The sequence below is a fragment of the Ctenocephalides felis genome, unplaced genomic scaffold, assembly GCF_003426905.1.
Source record: "Ctenocephalides felis isolate EL2017-DRISC unplaced genomic scaffold, ASM342690v1 CF-g0.4_SCAFFOLD_01170, whole genome shotgun sequence".
NCBI classification, from domain to species: Eukaryota; Metazoa; Arthropoda; class Insecta; order Siphonaptera; family Pulicidae; genus Ctenocephalides; species Ctenocephalides felis.
In genome coordinates, this window is record NW_020537324.1 from 77,845,891 (window position 1) to 77,865,188 (window position 19,298).

General features: G+C 29.7%; 3 protein-coding genes across 4 annotated transcripts in view; 1 reads left to right on the top strand and 2 right to left on the bottom strand.

Moving 5' to 3' along the window:
- Positions 1–10: 10 nt before the first annotated feature.
- On the top strand, positions 11–719 carry LOC113367667 (biogenesis of lysosome-related organelles complex 1 subunit 2-like). Its single transcript, XM_026609253.1, is given in 5 exon segments — positions 11–20; positions 157–275; positions 277–288; positions 345–456; positions 523–719. Coding segments are annotated over 5 exon segments (390 nt in total). The 3' UTR covers positions 660–719.
- A 4,328-nt stretch (positions 720–5,047) lies between these two features.
- On the bottom strand, positions 5,048–9,085 carry LOC113365649. Its single transcript, XM_026607160.1, has 3 exons — positions 8,874–9,085; positions 5,254–5,406; positions 5,048–5,179 (listed from the first exon to the last, which is right to left on the bottom strand). The coding sequence occupies exons 1-3, from the start codon at positions 8,986–8,988 to the stop codon at positions 5,055–5,057; spliced, it is 393 nt and encodes a 130-aa protein (XP_026462945.1). The 5' UTR covers positions 8,989–9,085; the 3' UTR covers positions 5,048–5,054.
- Positions 9,027–19,298, bottom strand: part of LOC113365647 — a 49,058-nt gene continuing 38,786 nt past the window's right edge. For both annotated transcript variants that reach the window (XM_026607158.1, XM_026607157.1), the window contains exons 6-10: positions 18,716–19,233; positions 15,453–15,572; positions 12,839–13,145; positions 10,449–10,638; positions 9,027–9,141 (exon numbers count right to left, since the gene is read on the bottom strand). In XM_026607158.1, the coding sequence (XP_026462943.1) occupies positions 9,027–9,141; positions 10,449–10,638; positions 12,839–13,145; positions 15,453–15,572; positions 18,716–19,233 (1,250 nt within the window). The remainder of the gene's footprint in view (positions 9,142–10,448; positions 10,639–12,838; positions 13,146–15,452; positions 15,573–18,715; positions 19,234–19,298) is intronic.

Sequence of the window (19,298 nt, forward strand, 5' to 3'; positions counted from 1 at the left end):
CTTTGCAAAAATGCAGAAAAGTGAAGTGTAGAACGAAAACGAGTCAGAGGGTGTACCCGACTCACCGAAAAAGGTAAAATATAATTTATAAACCATGTATATTATATATATATATATATATATATATAGTATGATATGTATTTGTTTATTCTTCAGGGCCAACTTTATCAACAAGTACATCGAGCTTTGAGGCTCTAGATCCCCACGACACAAACCTAAGCCGCCTGGCTACCATAATGTTTCAAAAGACTGCTGATTATTTATACGGGGAACTAAACAGCCACACATGTAACAGCAATTTATTTAAATCTATCCAAACTCGATCTAACACTAATTACTTACAGGAAGACTACAAACTTTTAGAACAAATGAACACTGTAACATTATCCAAGTACGCTGATATGAAACAGATTACCACAAATGTAGGAAAATCTATAGCTGATTTAGATGAAAAATGTAAATTTTATCACATACCTGGTGAATAAATCCTTGAGTTTATTTTTAATTCCTATTTCTGTCCAGATTTATCCCTGCTGCCTTGTCTAGAGCAGATAAACGAGATTGAAGAGTGTGTTAATAAACTTGAACAAGCCGCTTATAAATTAGATGCGTATTCTAAAAGATTAGAAACCAAGTTTAAAAATTTGGAGAAACGATAACATAACTTTTTTGTATTATATTTGTAAATAAAATGGATGATTTAATATTGTTGAAATGCTTATGAGAATGTTGAAAAGTTGTTATATATTTAATGTGAATGTAATTTGCAATACGCTGAATTTATGTACATTAAGTAATTAAAAATATAATATATAGAATACTTTTACTAACCTGTGTGTATAATTTTAAAGACAGCAATTTATTCCCGAGTTTTTGTGAGATTTTGATGGAATTGACAGTTGAAAAAAAAACCTTTAAAATAATATAGGTCCATAAAAAGCAATTTAATTTTAAGCCCACAATAATTTTTAGTTTAACTACTCTCTATAATATTTTATTTCAAAGGTTTTGTTTCTTATCATGCAAAGTTTCATTAAAATTCCAAATTCCTACATTTATCTTTTTGTTATAGAAGTTATTAAAAACTAGTGGGGTGGGTGGCATTGTGCCTTAAGGCAAATTGCTGGAACTTCCTGTACCGTAACGAAATGTTCGAGAAATACTGAATGTTTTCAAATAGATTATTAATAATATTGTAACATTGGCTAATATTTATAAGAATTATATAAACTGAATTGCAAAGTTGAAATTATTTGTTTAAAGTATATTAGAACTATAGTCAGAATTAAAAATAAAATCTGAATTATTTTCGATATACAAAATATTAAAAAAAAAAAAAAAAAAAAATCAATTATTTCGTTAAGACAAGCAGAAAGTTCTTTGAATCAATTGAATCAGACGCTTAGTTCTCTCAAAAACTGCCATTTTTTGTACATTTAGCTCTGTATTTCCGAAACGGCTAGGCCTGCCCTTGCGTAAAACTAATAACCCCTTTTCCCAATCATTACTAATTGAATGTTTTTTAGATCATTCAAATTGGATACTCTGTTCTCTCAAAAAGTCGATTTCTATTTTCTGCACTCTTTACTCCGTATCTCCGAAACGGCTGGACCTGCCTTTGCCAAAAACTAATCAGTTCTTCTCCCTATCAATAGGAATCAAATGTTTTTTGAACTATTTAAATCGGTTGATCCGTGCGCCCGAAATCGTGACTGGAAATTTGTATCCATACGTACGTCTAAGGTATGCCCCTTAAAAATGTTCAGAAACCTTCAAAACGTCGAGAAATGTAAAAATTTTTAATTCCGATTTTCGGCCCATTACAATAACTTACCCTACGGGAAGTTAATTAAAACTAAATCGTCCTAAAAAAATATCATTAAATTATAAAAGTAAATATTTTATATTAATATGTAATTAAACAAAAATAAATACACCTATTCCTATAAACTCTTTTTTTTATTAAAATTTTGGTGTAAAAGACAAGACTACAAAATTTACAAACGCTTATTAATTATAATAAGGCAATAATTTACCGTATAAATATAGTATATATAAATATAAATAATTATTTTTATATATTTCATATATAAATTATTTTATTAATTAAATTATTTCAGATCAATAATTTTTATTTCAAGTGAAAATTATATATATATATATATATATATATATATATTATATATATATTAACAAAGTCTAATAATCGGTCATAACATCAATAAAAAACATGAATTTCTTTCAAGAAATTGTTTTAAATCCATACGTTTCGGCTATAATCCTAGCCTTCATTCAGTGGAAACTAAAAATAAAATTAAAAACTAAAACAATTGAATTGGAGTGAAAATAAAAAATAAAAAGAGTAAATAGTACTTACAATTAGTTAATCTTAGTGTTAAATTGAAAAATTTTAATAATCCATGGTATCAGGATATGGCAACGCACTACACTATGTATTATAAACATTAACTTGAATTTACACAATATTTCACAAAATACTAATTTAAAAAATCACAATTAGAAATCTCGTCCATCAAAATAAATGTCTAGATTGTAATTGAATTTACATAGGAGAAACAAGCCAGAACTTAATGAAACGTTTACAACAATATAAAAACAATTCAAAAAATCCAAGACAGTTTAAAACTATGATTGCGGAGCATATTTATACTTTAAAACACAATATGGACTGTTCTAACCCGACTGTACTACAATCCGAACGAAATTTATTCAAACAAAGAATTATAGAAGGATCTTTTTTAACTATTCACAGCAATAAAATAATAAATAAACGGAATGAACTTAACACGCTGTGTGACACAAATCTCTTTTATTTAGATAGTATTACCAAATTTCTCACAAAATAATAAAACGACGCGCAAAGGATTCGCAATTCGTTCCACACATGTGTAGAATCTTGGTAAAAAATATTTTTTAAAAAGTCTTTTCTCCATTATATCTTCAACCAGTCTACGACCAACACACTATCCAACTGCAATTTTTCAAATCAGTATTTTGTGAAAATATTGTGTAATTACAAGTTTAATGTTTATAATACATAGTGTAATGCATTACCATATCTTGATACCATGGATTATTAAAATTTTCCAATTTAGCACTAAGAATAACTAATTGTAAGTACTATTTACTGTTTTATTGTTTCTTTTCACTCCAATTCAATTGTTTTAGTTTTTAATTTTATTTTTAGTTCCACTGAATGAAGGCTAGGATTATAGCCAAAACGTATGGATTTAAAATAATTTTTGAAAGAAATTCATGTTTTTTATTGATGTTATGCCCGATTACTAGACTTTGTTAATACATATTTCAACATCAAATTCAGAATGATACAATATATATATATATATATATATATATATATATATATATATAAATTATTATGGGATATGTATATTCAATATAAAAAATATGATTGTCTATTTAATTCGAGAACACGTCACTGGACTATCAATCAATTCATTTATCATTTTAAATTACTTATATATATATATATATATACATAGCTGGGCACCGTTAATCAAATAGTTAACTTCGTTAATCGTTAATCCGCTACAAAAAAAGTTAGCTTCGTTAAACGTTAAAGCGTTACATTTCGGAAGAATTAACGCAAGTTAACGTTAATCGTTAATCCGTTAATATGTGTAAAATTACATTTTTATATCGTTGCGTTAGTGAACTTAAAAAACTTATTAGTTTAGATTCTGGAAGTTAACAGGTTATGAATAAAACAAAATACTTGTATAATTCAAATGTGTAATTTAACCCCTCGCGCGTTTTATGCACACTTCCGTGTGTATAAGGAAAATGGCACAATTATCACATACCGTGATAACGCTATTGGTCAACTTTCGTTTTTATGATTGCATATTGTTTTTACAAGAATTTTTTTCTAAATAAGGGAAAGAGTTTTTTTAACTTCCCGTAGGGCAAGTTATAGTAATCGCAAAAAAATCGAAAATGAAAATTTTTGCATTTCTCGACGTTTCAAAGGTTTCTGAATATTTTGGCATACCTTAGAAAAAATGTATGTATGTGTGTGTGTGTATGTATGTGTATTCGGATACAAATTTTCGTCGACGATTTCGGGAACACGGATCAACCGATTTGAATAATTCAAAAAACATTCGATTCGTATTGATAAGAAGACGTGCTGATTAGTTTTTGGCAAAGGCAGGTCTAGCCGTTCCGAAGATATGGGGCAAAATTGAGCCAAAAACGGTAACTCAGTTTTTAAGAGAACGGAGCGTCCGATTTTAATAATTCAAAAAAACATTTTACTTGTATTGACAATTATGAAGAACTGATCAATTTTTCATGAAGGCAGGTCTAGCGGTTTCGGAGATCTAATGAAAAAAGTAAAAAAAATGCCATTTGGCGGTCAAAAATGATCATTAGACATATGCACATCAAATTTCAGATATTTTATAGAGATTTTAACAATAAGTATAAATTTTGTCTATTTTCCTATGGGTTCCGTATCAATGTTTACCCGTTAGACAGCGACGCCGCTTACGCGCTCTATATTTTGTCTCTATGCAGTCCTAAAGCAGTAAAATTGCTTTGAAAAAAAGTTCAAATCTTCCAAAATATGTCAAAATAAAGAATTTCAGAAAAAATTAATTTTTTGTCCAATAGTTTATAGTTTCTGCATTCCTCTCTACTGCTGTCATACGTTTCCGAAACTGCCACATCAACCGAAACTTTGGGTGAAATGCCGCGGCAAGTTGGCACTGTTCATCATTCAGGAGTAGTCCAAATCTTTCCTCTATGCCGTTTAATAAGGCATTGGCTAAAGCTGTGCCGTGCGGTAAATAGTAGGCATTGGATTAACGATTAACGGACTTCTCGCATTTTAACGGAGTTAACGTGTCCGTTAACATTTTTAAAAGTTAACTTAAAGTTAATCCGTTAATCAAAATGTTAACTTCGTTAATTAACGATTAACGGATTAGACGAGTTAATGCCCAGCTATGTATATATATATATATATATTATATTATATTATATTATATTATATATTATATATTATTAAATTACTGTTGCTTACAGCCGTCCTTAGTCTTCTTTTTCTTTTTCTCCAACGATGAAGTTCTGCGTTGCCCTTGTATGGGCATATAAGGGGGCGCTGGAGAACTGTCCTCACAATAGTCTGAAGGCTCTGCAAAAATAATATGTAACTTGATACCTTGACTTTTAATGGATAGACCGATATATTTTATATTTTTTTATTACCGTTAGGAGTAGAAGGACTATAACCTCCGTTTGCAATCTTCGAAGGGGAGCTTCTGTGTCCACCAAACAGGTGACTGGCTGATTCTCGACTGCTGTGTGAATTCAGACTGTTGTTTGGGTTGTATGTAGGGTCTATGGCTGCAGCAATATTGCCTTGGATAGAAGACATATTGTTTAGGGCCCATTTGTGCAATTTTTTAAATTAATTGATATTTTCAAGCAGTTTTAGACACTTTTATATGTTTAAACGTACTTTTCAAAGTGATATATCTTTAAAACAATGGCTCTGAGCAAAAAAAGTATTGATGCGCTTTTTGTAGACAATTTTATGCTCTACAATATTGTCTCAGGTAATTTTGCGATAAAACTGACCATTTAGCTGAAAATCGCGAAAAAGTCATTTTTTGACCATTGACCTTATGCCATTTGTTTAGCTCGCATCGGATTGATAAGGACTTGTAAGATTTCTTTTACAATCTATATATATAAAATAGGATCGCTTAAGTTAGAATACTTTTAACTCACGAACGGCTGAATCGATTTAGATGAAAATTGGCAGGGAGGTAGTTTAGAGCCAGGAGAAACATATGAAATACTTTTTATCCCGTTTTTCATTTTAATTCAGAATTAATTATTTATCAACAATCCATTTAGTTTATGACATTTACTTTCAATTGTCAACTGTCATTCGGTTGATACAAAAATATTAATATGCATTTTTTAATCACCACTTTTGGAAAATTATTACGTTAATAATATACATTTTTTAATAACCACGGAAAATTATTACGAAGTTGCAAGTGAATTAATTCTTAATAATAGCAAGCGATGCCAGATGGACGATGGAGAAATTTATTTCTTGGCAATGGGAATGTAATTATTTATGTATAGGTATTTATGTATATTTGTTTATACGTATTTAAATAGAGTATTTAAGTTTTTTATATTCTAAATATCAGCAATAAGTATAATCATCAACAAATAAATAAAAAAAATAATTTTGAAATATAGTTTCTTAACAAAACCTCAAAATTTGTAATAAACATGTAAATAGTTATATATTAATATGTAAATAGTTGTTAATTTATAATTTCTTTTTACATATCTTATAAAATGTTTCACGTGTTTACAACTAATTGGAATATATATTATCAGCAAATGTGCTTTGATTGGACAACAAAAAAGGCCTAATTGAAATTACTCGACTACCTTATGTTAAATATACCTTATGTTTAATATTAGTTCTTGGCTCTATATATACAGGGCCGGTCCTGTCTTGCATGCGATGCATGCAAAAAATGCGGGCGCACGCTTTAGGGGGCGCCAAAACGAGATTCGGAAATAGAATTTATAATATATTATACACATTTTTTTAATATAAAAATTAGAATACTTAATAGATTATAATAAACAATCTAACTTAATTAGGGATACGAAGTCAGAAAAAGCATTTATTCACATTTATTTTGCTATGTGATATCAGTAGAAACAATTAACCGATTAATAACTCTGCAAATTAGTAAATAACAGCTTTGTTCATTGCTTAATCTACTTATTCAATTTTTTCTTTGTTTGAATTTACCGTGGAATCGAAATAGAAATTATCTAGTGTTCAATCTCATAGGCTCAAACCTGCGAAATATTAAATTAATTATTGGGCATTATTGACGAAAAATTGCGAGCTGATTTAGTTGAAATGGAACTTGAACTTATTAAAGAAATATATACTAAATTTAATAGAGAAAATGGAGAGTCAGTGCTTAAAAAATGGCTTGTTTGTTCCGAAAAATTGAATTGTAACTTCTGTTTTTGTTGTAAATGTTTCACATCTGATGAACCTTGAACGTTGAAGACATGCGTGGTTAGGGTTATGGAAATGGAACAAATATGAAAAATGAAAGCAAAATGTACTTAGGAACAAAAATCTTTAAGCTTTTTTATACATAATTTAATTATTAACTATGCAGAAATAATACAGATACAAATATAATTTGTTTGTTTCAGTACAGTTAAGGGAATGTGTAATTTCTTTGCATCTTTTACTAATTTTGGACAATACTTTAAAAATACGTTATAAGTAAAACTTTAAAACAACAATCTGATACTTTGAATCTGATGGGAAAGTAAAGCTGAATACAATTCGGCTCTTACGATACCAATAAGGAGAAGTTTACGATGCAATTTTGGATATTGTGAATAATGAAAAAATAAATTAAAATAAAATTTGATTTAAAATATAAAATACGAATGTTATGTTTAAAAATTAAAGACTATTCTTTTTTTGCTCTTTTGGCGTGATTTGCTCTATAGAATAAATCGCATAATAAATAAGTTAAATGTTTCAAAACCAAAATATTAATATTACACCTACGTTAGAAATAATTGAGAATTTAAAAATATTTGATTATGATCAACCCGCGAATCGCCTCGATTTTCTAAATAAATTGACACAGAATGATTAAAAATTAATTTAAAAAAATAAAGTAAATGTTTATATAATTTTAATGAAAAACTGATAAAACAGTTGATATTATTGGAGGGGGGGGGCGCTAAAACAAATCTTGCATGCGGGCGCTAAGGACCCCAGGATCGGCCCTGCCTTTACCCTTGAAGTATTAATATTTTTGATTCTCTAGAAATTGTTTAGAATTTACCTTACTTAGCAAAACAACGTTTGCCGGGTCAGCTAGTAATATTATAAACAAGTTTGCCAAGTTACAGCCCACTATGAATTATTGTAACCTTGAATGCGTAAATTGACCGGGCTAAAGTCCATTTCGGATTTCAGTTGTAAAAATTATCTTCTATATATATAAAAATAAGTCGGGTTTTCCTTCCTGACGAAATAACTCCAGAATGCACGAACCGATTTTGCATTCGTTGGAAAAGTCTCGGGCTCTGCAAGTTTTACAGCTAAGAAAATTAGTTGTGCATGGCATCGTGCCTTAATGCAAGCTGCTGGAACTTCACGCACCGTAATTAAAAATTCGAGTAATGACATTAGTGAGAATTGTCAGAATTATGCTTGGTTAAGTTAACGAGCAATTGTTGCCGCAAAGAATAATGATGTACGCGCACTAATTTCACCATTCAATTAAAAATTGCTGGCGATTTAGTGACATACCAATGATTCCGACTGGTCTTCCGTTTGACTTCAAACGATTGCAATTTCCAGTTCGCCTTGCGTTCGCAATAACAAGTCGCAAGGCCAATCGCTTAGTGTTTGCGGGATAAATTTCAAATAGATTATTTAGAAAATCATTGTTTTTCACATGGGGGCAGTTATACGTTGCCCTTTACACGAGTTGGAAAACCATCCGCTTTGTTTGTGTTAACGTCAGACCAAAAAACAAAAAATGTGGTTTACCAAAGAGCACTTCAATGAAACGGATAATTGGCGGATTCACACTTTCATTTACTTAGAGAAGTTCAGCTAAAAAACACTTCATTTTTGTAATCGAAATAAATTCATTACTGTTGTGCAATAAAATCAAATTTTTCCTTTTCAAATATAAAACAAAAAAAATTTCTTTATCTTTCTCACGAAACCACCTGGTGGCGAAACGGAGTTCGTCTGGTTTGCTAGTTATCTAATAAATAAAATGATCATAAAAACTCACCACCGCCACCGCTTCCTCCAGCAGAATTCGCTAAATCATCAGGATCAGGATACCTAGGCTTATTAATTTTACTCGGTGCAGCACCTAAATCCAAATGTCTCGGCCTGGACGACATGCCCAAATTATCTTCATGAAAACTTTGCGTTAAATGATTTATGGGTTTCTCATAATCATACTCCGTTTCTTTGATGAAAGACCCTGGTTTGTATTCCTCAACGAATCCACTGGATAGGAGTAGTTGACGTCGTCTCTTAGTTGTAGAGGATCACTGAGGTAAAACAATTTGAAAGTAAATAAATTTAAATACAGTAGAATCCGATTAGTATGACGCCGGATATATTGACAACCGCTTATTATGACGTAATCGCACTAGGAAGTTTGGTTTCCCAATACAATTCCTTAAAAAAACAGCTGTCTAGTCGGATATATTGACATCGCTTACATTGACATGTCGCTTATAATGACCCAGTTTTGCAAAACATTATGTCCAATTATAATGACCGACATGATTTTACATGATGTGGCCAAGTCTACGAAAGCAATTGCTATTTTTTTTTGTGCACAATAGCACCAGGGACTATTTTGCAATAAAATTATGTAAAGAAATCAATCAAAAATTACTGATTACTTACATTAGAAAATCATATTTGTATGTTCATGGGTAGGGTAGACCAATTATTAATGGTCCACCACGGATATCTCATAAACAAATAAAATTAGATTTTTTTAACAATTGTATTTGATAGTAGAGGGCAAAAAATGTATAAATTCATAACCAGCCATCACCTAGCTTTATTCTTATGACTTTGCTATCAGAAAATAAGCAGCACATGAGTGGGATAAAAAGGACCAGCAGAACCTTTATTTTGGCGAAGGTGTAAGCAATAAAATAGTAAAGTTTAAAAAAAAAGCAATTTTACAAGAGATTAATTAAATAAATTGTTATTCCGGCTTATCTGATGAATATTTCATACAAATAGCAGATCAATGTAATATACTGTGTTATCTTTGTAACAAATGTACCCACAGAATTAATATTTTGCATTGGTTCAATAATTTAGCGTAAAATCCCTTTAATTTAATAGAAGAAATTGCATCTGTTCGCCCCCTGGTTGTTCCACTTTACTCCGTATGTGAGATAAAATGGATCAGATACCAAATTTTAAAAAAATAGTAAAAAAAATAATATTTATATAATATTAATTAACTATGTGAATTTTTTTCTGTACATAGTTCGATAGATGCTTGTTTGATGTGTGTTATGTGTTGCAAGATTGTTCATTGGGTTTAGACAGTATAATTACTGAAAGTCAAATTGGACCTCTGTACCCCGCAGTACCCTTTGTTAATTTTATTTTATAATAAATTTTAATATGTGTCATTTTTATTTTTAATTGAAATGTATGTATAGGCTTTTCTTTTAAATTACAGAAACAGGTAACATGTTTACATATTAAAATAGTTTTTCTTCAGTACGCCTTTAATGACGACCTGTTAGTATGACGAGATTTCGGCGTCCTTTCGATGTCATACTAAGCGGATTCTACTGTATTACAATAAGATTTATTAATTTACCTGTATGTGTCGGAAACCATGACGCCGTTTTTGACAAAACTTTTTGCAGGATATCTGTTTTGAGATTCTGTTGGAATATTTGGAGCGTCTTCTTTAGGCAGTTCCATTTTTGGTTTACCTGTACCTTGCATTGTTGATTGAGGCTGTCTTGAGAAGTCTAGAGCGTTGTATTGCATATTCGATTTGTAATCTGAAAAAAAAAATGGAATTAAATACATCTATATATATATATATATTAGGGTGGTCCTTAAAATGGTCATTTTCGAATTTCCTTGCTCCCAGGGGCTCAAATGGTTCCAAATAGATAAAAAACAATTCTCTGAAAGTTTTAGCTCTTAATATTAACTTTTAGATAGAGCGCAATTCAATCAAAGTTTTGTATGGAGATAGCATGAAAAAATTTTCAAAAATTTTAAAAATGTTTTTTAGATGTAATTTAGTGAACAAATGAATGAATAAAACTCATTCATTTGTCGTTAAGTTAAACCTAAAACATTTTTTTTTAATTTTCAAAATTTTTTCCATGCTCTTTCCATACAAACTTTGATTGAATTGCGCTCTATCTAAACGTTAATATTAAGAGCTGAAACTTTCAGAGAATTGTTTTTTATCTATTTGGAACCATTTGAGCCCCTGGGAGCAAGGAAATTCAAAAATGACCATTTTAAGGACCACCCTAATATATATATATATATATATATATAAATCTCGTGTCACGATGTTGGTTCGCGATGGACGCCCAAACTACTGAACCGATTTTAAATTTTATTGGCTCATCGTGTGCATATATATCCAACTTAGGTTATAGGAAATTTTGAAAAGTAAATTTGAAACATAAATATATAATTTTTATAAATTTCTAAAAATTTTGACAGAAAATGATCAAAAAAAACAAAACACTAAAATGACAAATGTCAAAATTTAAGGAAATTTCGACATACAATTTTTGAAAAAAAAATTTGACATTTCAAAAAATAAAATTCAAAAACATGTTCATATATAGAAATATCCAACATTTAAATCTAAATTTGATGAAATGCTATATTCAAAATCACTGCTTATGGTTTTAAATCTAATTAAAAATCAATGCTTAAAAATTTAAATCAATGTTGACATGTAAAAAAATTAAATGTCATTTGTCAATATTTATGAAAATAATTATATAAATAGATTTACGATTTAGATTTAATTGATTAGCTTACCAAATTATCTTGGAAATCAAAACTTCATCAAAACATTATAGATCAGAGATCACAATAAAAAAGCGGCATATTGAATTTAAAATTAATCATAAACAAAATTTTGACATTTCACAAAAAAATATTTAACGACTTTCTTAAATAAGAAGCAAATAAATTAATTATTCCAAGTTATGTTATAGGCAATATTGCCAAACAAATTATAGATACAAAACGTTATTGTAAAATAAATATTATCATATTATATTAATTTTGGACCAAGAAGAAAATATTTTGACATTTATAAATTTAGTGCATATTGGATATATGAAATTGACATTCACTACTTTTCAATTAAATGCAAATGTAAAAAAATCAAATATTTATATAAAAAATTGTATATTTAGATAAAGATACTGCGTTGATTTAGACTAAAATTTAATTTATTCTTTAATTAAAAAAAAAATTGACATAAACAAAATTAAAATAAACAAAACACTATGATGCGTTGGAATTATTTATCGGAGTGTAAAGAAATTTGTGTAATTAAAATATAATATTATTATTAATATATCAGTTAAGATATATTTTGATTGTCATCGCAAATGCTAATCTTACAGGAAATTGTAACCTCTTAAATGGAATAGTACAATCTGAGGGTATCATTGGAATCTGACAAAAACAAACTAGACAAACTAAATATTATATCATATCAAATTAAATTTTGACCGAAAAGAAAATATTTTGACAGTTATAATTAATTTGAAATAAAATGCGAATTTCAAAAATCAGATCTTTATGCAAAAAAATATTTATTTCCACTTGTGTTGATTTAGCCAAACTTATGAATATAACAATTATATAATTCTTCATTGATGACTTAAAATAACTAATAATTTATTAACAAATACATAATATTTGAAAGAAAGTTTTATTGACATATATGACATGACAAAAGTATAATAAACAAAAAAACTATGATGCGAGTGAATTAATTTTTGAAGTATGAAATGTCCAATAATTTTGAAAATTATAACAAGTTTTTAACTATTTGTCAAAGAATCAGAGTCCAAATCTAATAAATATTTGATTTTTGGCACTTTTATTAATTTTATCAATTTAGGCATATTTTTTATGGCAAAACAACGTTTGCCGGGTTAGATAGTATATATATATATATATATATATATTGTATATGTATTATCTTCTTACCTTGTTCCATCTCTCCTCCACCACAAGACGTCCCCGGCTTGTGCAAATCCCTAATTTGGTTCCTATCGCCTTCATTCCCAGTTCGCCGACAATCCAAAGGATTCGTATAATTGTATTCGACAGAATTGTTTTGTGGACTAGTAATCAAGTCCACAGGATTCGAATAGGAGTCTTCAAGCATCCTTGATGTATTATCGGAGACTTGTTCCGGGTTGGTGAGGCTTGTCGGTGGTGTCATGTTTTGCTGCTTTTTGGCCAACGCTCGTTGCTTTGCACGTTCTTTGGCTCTTTTGGCTTTTGATCTTTCCTGGGAAGAAGAAAATTGATATTTAGTTAATTTTAAGAACAGATTTTTTGCGATCTGTGTGCACGAGTGTCGCATATAGACATCCAGTGTGTCGTTATTTAAGGGGCACAACTAGTGTAACCGCCTAAAAAAAAGGTGATTTTTGGGAATTTATATTACAAAAACTACTTTATCAATCATTTCAACATTTTAGGAATATATTTATACATGTTTTAAAAATACATAGTAAAATTGTTAAAGAAAAAAATTAAATATTTTTCAAGTTATCGTCGATCTCCAACGGCGCAACAAAAAAAAGGCCCTTAACTGATGCAGTGATTCCAGCCCTTGACGTGGATGAAATCAAAAAAAAAAAATCTCGTTAAACTAGATAATATTGTCTGTAAAGTGAACTACGATGAAAAAAAATAATCAAAAATTGACAAAATGACGGCGTTTTTAAAAAAAAGTCGAATTTTATCCAAAATTTTGGTAGTTTTTCGACTGCCAAAATTCGATTTTTGATCCGATCAAAAAATCGATAGTTCATTTTACGGAAAACTATATATAGAACATGTAAAAAAAAATCGATAGTGATCGGATCATTTGTTTTTGAGTAATCGCTGCAGCAAATTCGGAAAATGCTGTTTCGAGAAAAACGCGTTTAAAGATTAAATGATCGTTGTACCAAATACTATATGTATACTATTTAAATGGCTGTAACTCAAAAACTATTTGAAATATCGATTTGAAATTTCAATGTTATTTTTAAAGGTGTAATCTACCGAAATATGAAAAAAAACAAAAATCGATTTTTTCAAAATTTCACACTAGTTGTGCCCCTTAAGTCAAAATAAATACATAAATGAAAAAATAAATATTTTATCATCCTGACAAGTGAAATTATAAGTAAATTTTTAACTCTTGAATATATTTTTAACTTCCCGTAGGGCAAGTTATAGTAATCGCAAAAAATCGAAATTGCAAGTTTTTGCAGATCTTCACGTTTCAAAGGTTTCTGAACATTTTGGCATACCTTAGAAAAAATGGATATTTATTTTCTGAAAATGTTTACAATATATCCCCTCCAATAACCGTTTCAACTCGGTTCGATTAGGTTTTGTTTATATATGTTAACATTTCTTGTAAATATACATAAGTAGTTCATTGTTCATAAATTAATCAATGATTGATTTTTATGTTAATTGTTTATTTTCATTTTTCGAATATTTTATTAATTAAGGTACGGGAAGTTTCAGTTAGAGTTTTATTCACTAAAGAAGGAACAAACTGGTACTCAAAACGTATGAAAGTCTATTGAATTTTTTTTTGAAACAATTTTTTTATTAATTTTCTGGATGTTTATCAACACACGCCATTCATTCTAACTCGGCTCAATTAGGTTTTACTTATATATGTAAATTAATCAATGATTGATTTTTATTAATTGTTTCTTTTTATTAGTTGTTTTATTCACTGAAGAAGAGACAAACTGAGTCTCAAAACGTATGAAACCCTCTCCATTTTTTTTTTTTTGAAACATTATTAAGCATAAGTAAACATAGTTGTTTGTAATCGCTAGTTTTCTTTTCGAGTGTTTTATTCACTGACGAAGGGACAAACTGGGACTCGAAACGCATCGATGTGTATGGGAGTGTGTGTGTATAGATACAATTTTTCGTCCACGTTTTCGGACGCATCAACCGATTTGAATGATTCAAAAAGCAATCGATTCCTATTGATAGGGAGATGAGCTGATTAATTTTCGGCAAAGGCAGGTCCAGCCGTTACGGAGATACGGAGCAAAGAATGCAGAAAATAGAAATCGAGTTTTTGAAAGAACAGAGTATCCGATTTGAATGATCTAAAAAACATTTAATTAGTAATGATTGGGAGAAGTGTTTATTAGTTTTTGGCAAAGGCAGGCCCAGCCATTTCGAAGATACACAGCTAAATGTGCAAAAAATGGCAGTTTTTGAGAGAACCAAGAATCCGATTTAAATGATTCAAAGAACTTTCTGCTTGTATTGACAAACCAATTGCTTTTGAGGATAAAAAATTATTACAACTTTTTTTATTTTCCATAAAATATTTTTGTAATTTTGGATTGAAAATTGAAAAAATTACCCAGGCTGGGCACAGTCTAAGCGCCACTCTGTATAATTATACTGTTTAAAAGATTATACTGATTAAAAGACTGCAATTTCCGACAAGTATATCTTATGCTATAAATCACAAAGGCAGACCATAAATTTTTGTGTTATAAATTTGGAAAATCAATGTTTTAGTTGTAAATAAACAAAAAATCATTTATTATTATTATCTTACCCTTTCTTGAAGCAGCCGAGCCAATTCCTGGTCTTGGGCTTCGATGGCAATTAATCTGTCTCGATCTAATTGGACGTTACGGTCAGAACTTTCTTCTTCTTGTAATTGCCTTGCCAATTCCTGTAAAGCAATTTAAAAAAATTAAAGGTATCAAAATTACTTTGAAAAATCATAAGAAAGACATAAGAAAAAGTGAAATAGATAATTATAATTTTTTTATAATTTAATTTAGACTCACCTCTGCTCTAAGAGAGTTTTGTAGAAGTCCATGAACGAGTGTCACTCTAGTCATGATTTCCAAAATACAGGGACTACGAGCACACTCGCTCGAAGACAACACAATTTCCACATTTTGAGATATAAAACACAAATCAATATTGATATTAGTATTAGCATCAGCATATTAAACTAGTTGATATTGGTATTTAGCCTTGAGGCAAGTTACATGAACTTCCCGATATGTGTAAATAATCGACTTAATCAATAAAAACTAAATTAATTTATGATTGGATTTATTACGCAAACGCAAAGTATTTTCTACGAACACGTAAACTCGAAGTATTTTCTAAAAGTAAATTTTCAAAAATCAACAATTTATATAATTGAATCAGTTTCCGCAAGACTTTAATGGTTTAGTATGTTCATTAAGACCAAGAACTACTATCGTTTTACCAAGTAAATCCTCTAATTTTAATTTTAACAAATGTCAAAAAAACTACTCATTTTCTCAAACTTTGATAAATTTTTAAAATTAAACGACTTGTCGTAAGACCCTAATATTTCAGTAAGCTCTATAAGACCATGATATATCTCGCTAAAAAAAATCCATAAAAATCGGCTTAAATTTTTTTTTCAACGTGACAAAAATAGAAATGTTGTAAACATGTCGTTAATAACAAACTCTGAAAATAGTGGTATCAATATCTATACCAAGCTACCTCTGTTATCACACAGTTTTGAGTCTTCAAAATCGAACTATATTCGACAATCAAAATCACCTGGTTAAATTAAATTCTTAATACAAAAATATCTTTCAACATATTAATTTTTTGATCTATCTAACTAAATTGAAAATAATATGTGCGCATTATTCATTAATATTATAATTGCATACAGGATGCTCTCAAATTCATAAATAGTGTTAGGGGTATGCACCCATTTATAATAATTATAAATATAACGGTCAGAATACACACTACGCAGTATTCTTCGTGAATCATACATACTTTACAATGTATGCGCAATGGTTCAGAATTGTTTAAGTGAATTCTTCAATTTAAATTAACCAATTTACCTATATATTTTAATATTTTGACTACATGACTCTTCGGTCGAAAGATTAGCGCATAAATTACTAATATTTTCAATACAATTTAAGCTATACATAACGCATTAACATTTTAAAACACATAGATTGTTTTTGAACCTACTACACATTTGGAAGAAAATTTATACCAAATGCAAATTTGTGAACGATCTTATTCAAACATTTATAACGATAAATGGAATGAACACCATATTTTTTTTGCTTCACAAATATCTTTTATCTAAATAGAATTTTAAAAATTAATTATTAAAAAAAAATTCTACGAAATATTCCTGAACCGATGTGATAATTACAAGAAAACAGCTCGGTAGATTTTCACCTAAAACTAATCAGTATCATTCCCAACTAATATCTTTCGAACAGTTTTTGTAGAATGAGCTTAAATGTGGACGAAAAGTTTAACACTTTTTTTTAAATTATAAAGAAGCGGCTTGGCAGATCGTCGCACAAAACTGACAAACGATAGTCCTCATTGAGATACATCAAATGGCTTTTAAATTTGTAAAATCGGTTCAGGCGATTTTGAGCATACGTCGATGAAAGGTCTAATTTTGGCAAATGCCAAAAAAAAACGATACCAATTTTTGCAAACTTTGACTAATTTTTAAAGCTAAACGAGTTGTCGTAGGGCCGTAATATTTTAGTATGATCTAGAAGACTATGGTATCTACCGTCATAAAAATAATAATAAAAACCGTCGAATTTTTTTTAACACTTTATTACAAGAAAACCGTCCGGCCGATCTTTACTAAAAACTAATCAGCACGATTCCCAACCAATATCTTTCGAACGGTTTTATAATCGATTCAGAATTGCGGGCTAAAACGTGGACGAAAATTTTTTCACTTTTCTGCGATTTACAAAGAAACGGCTCGGCCGATCGTGGCACAAAATTGACAAACGCTAGTCCTCATCGAGATACATTGAATGGCTTTTAAATTTTTGAAATCTATCGAACCGTTTTTGAGGAAACGTCGATTTAGGGCAAAAAATCTGTTCACATACACACACACATACTTTTTCCTTAAATTCGGTCTCATTCGATTCAGAATGGCTTGAAACGTCGAGAAAACATAAAATTAGCGAATCGGATTTTTTGATGAAAACATAAACTTCTCCTTGGGAAGTTAACCCTTTCGACTCGGATGCAGCCACTGGCGGCAAATCGTGTCGTCGAAAACTAAACTTACATTTTTTTATATTAATTTACTATTACATGTATTTATTGATCAATTTATCAATTTTATAAATAAATATATAACAAAATTAATTTATTAGCTCATGATCCCCATAATTATTTGAGATACAAATTTTACTAGTGATGTTATTTTATATATATATATATATATATATATATATATATTAAATTCAATGATAATCGTAATAATTTTGGCAATATGTTAAATTTAATTTTTGTTTCCTTGTCTATCAGCATTTATTATTTTGTAAGCCATTATTATATATATATTCTAATATACGCAGTGTGTTTTTTATTATTATTTTTCAGAATGTAACTTTCATATATTTTTGTAATTAATTCTAATAAAGCTATGCGAAGAAATGTTTTTTTAAACAATATATCATGGTTTTGAGCGCATTTTTTTTTTAATTCTCAAAATTTTCTATTTTATTATCATAATAACTATACTTGAAAGCAATATTACCACATTTTGAAAAAATCTGATACAAAAAAAAAATTCCGTGTTGAGAGATATGTATAGCACTATAATATTCCGAGCGCAGCGTACCGACTAGCAGTCCGACTCCCGAGTGGAAAGTGTTAAAAAACATTGACTCGATTAACATTTCTTTAATAAACTAAAATTTCCATATTAAAAATTTAACATACAATTTACAAAAATATACAAATTTAAAATATTTACATAAAAAAGCTCAACAGTCCGTACAAAATAGCATTAAAAATCTTTCGACTTACGGCATCCTTACGTTCTTGCAACAACCGTTCATCCAAATCATCACCACCTCGATGTCTCGAACTTTCGGGATGATTCGATGAAATATTAACCCTTTCAAATCGTTTAGCCAGATCAGAACCAGGAGGCAGCCCCAGATCATTATGCCTAGTCTGGTGGTACATCAATTTGGCTTCATCGGAATGAACATCAGTCGGCAGTGGCGGCGGTGGTCCTCTATAACTGGGGGCTTGGTGATGGAACTGATTCAAATTCACCCCGTGGTCGATCATTGTGTTATTTTGGCTAGTCGATGGCATCATATCAAAATTGTGATTTGCACCATCGTGTTGGTATTTCATTTGTGATCGGTTACCCATCATTGGCAAAGGACTGTTTCTGATGTAGTCTTGTGTTAGATGAGCCATGGGGCTGTGGCCGTCGCCCATGGGGCTGTTGGGGTCGTGTAAAACTGGAGGAGATGCAGGGCTCATGCTGCCACTTATATAACCACCTGCTCCTGTTGGACTGGAATGGATACCTGGAGGAAAAGAACTACATGGAGCAGGAGTACTTTGAAAAGATATGTAATAGTAAGATTAGTGA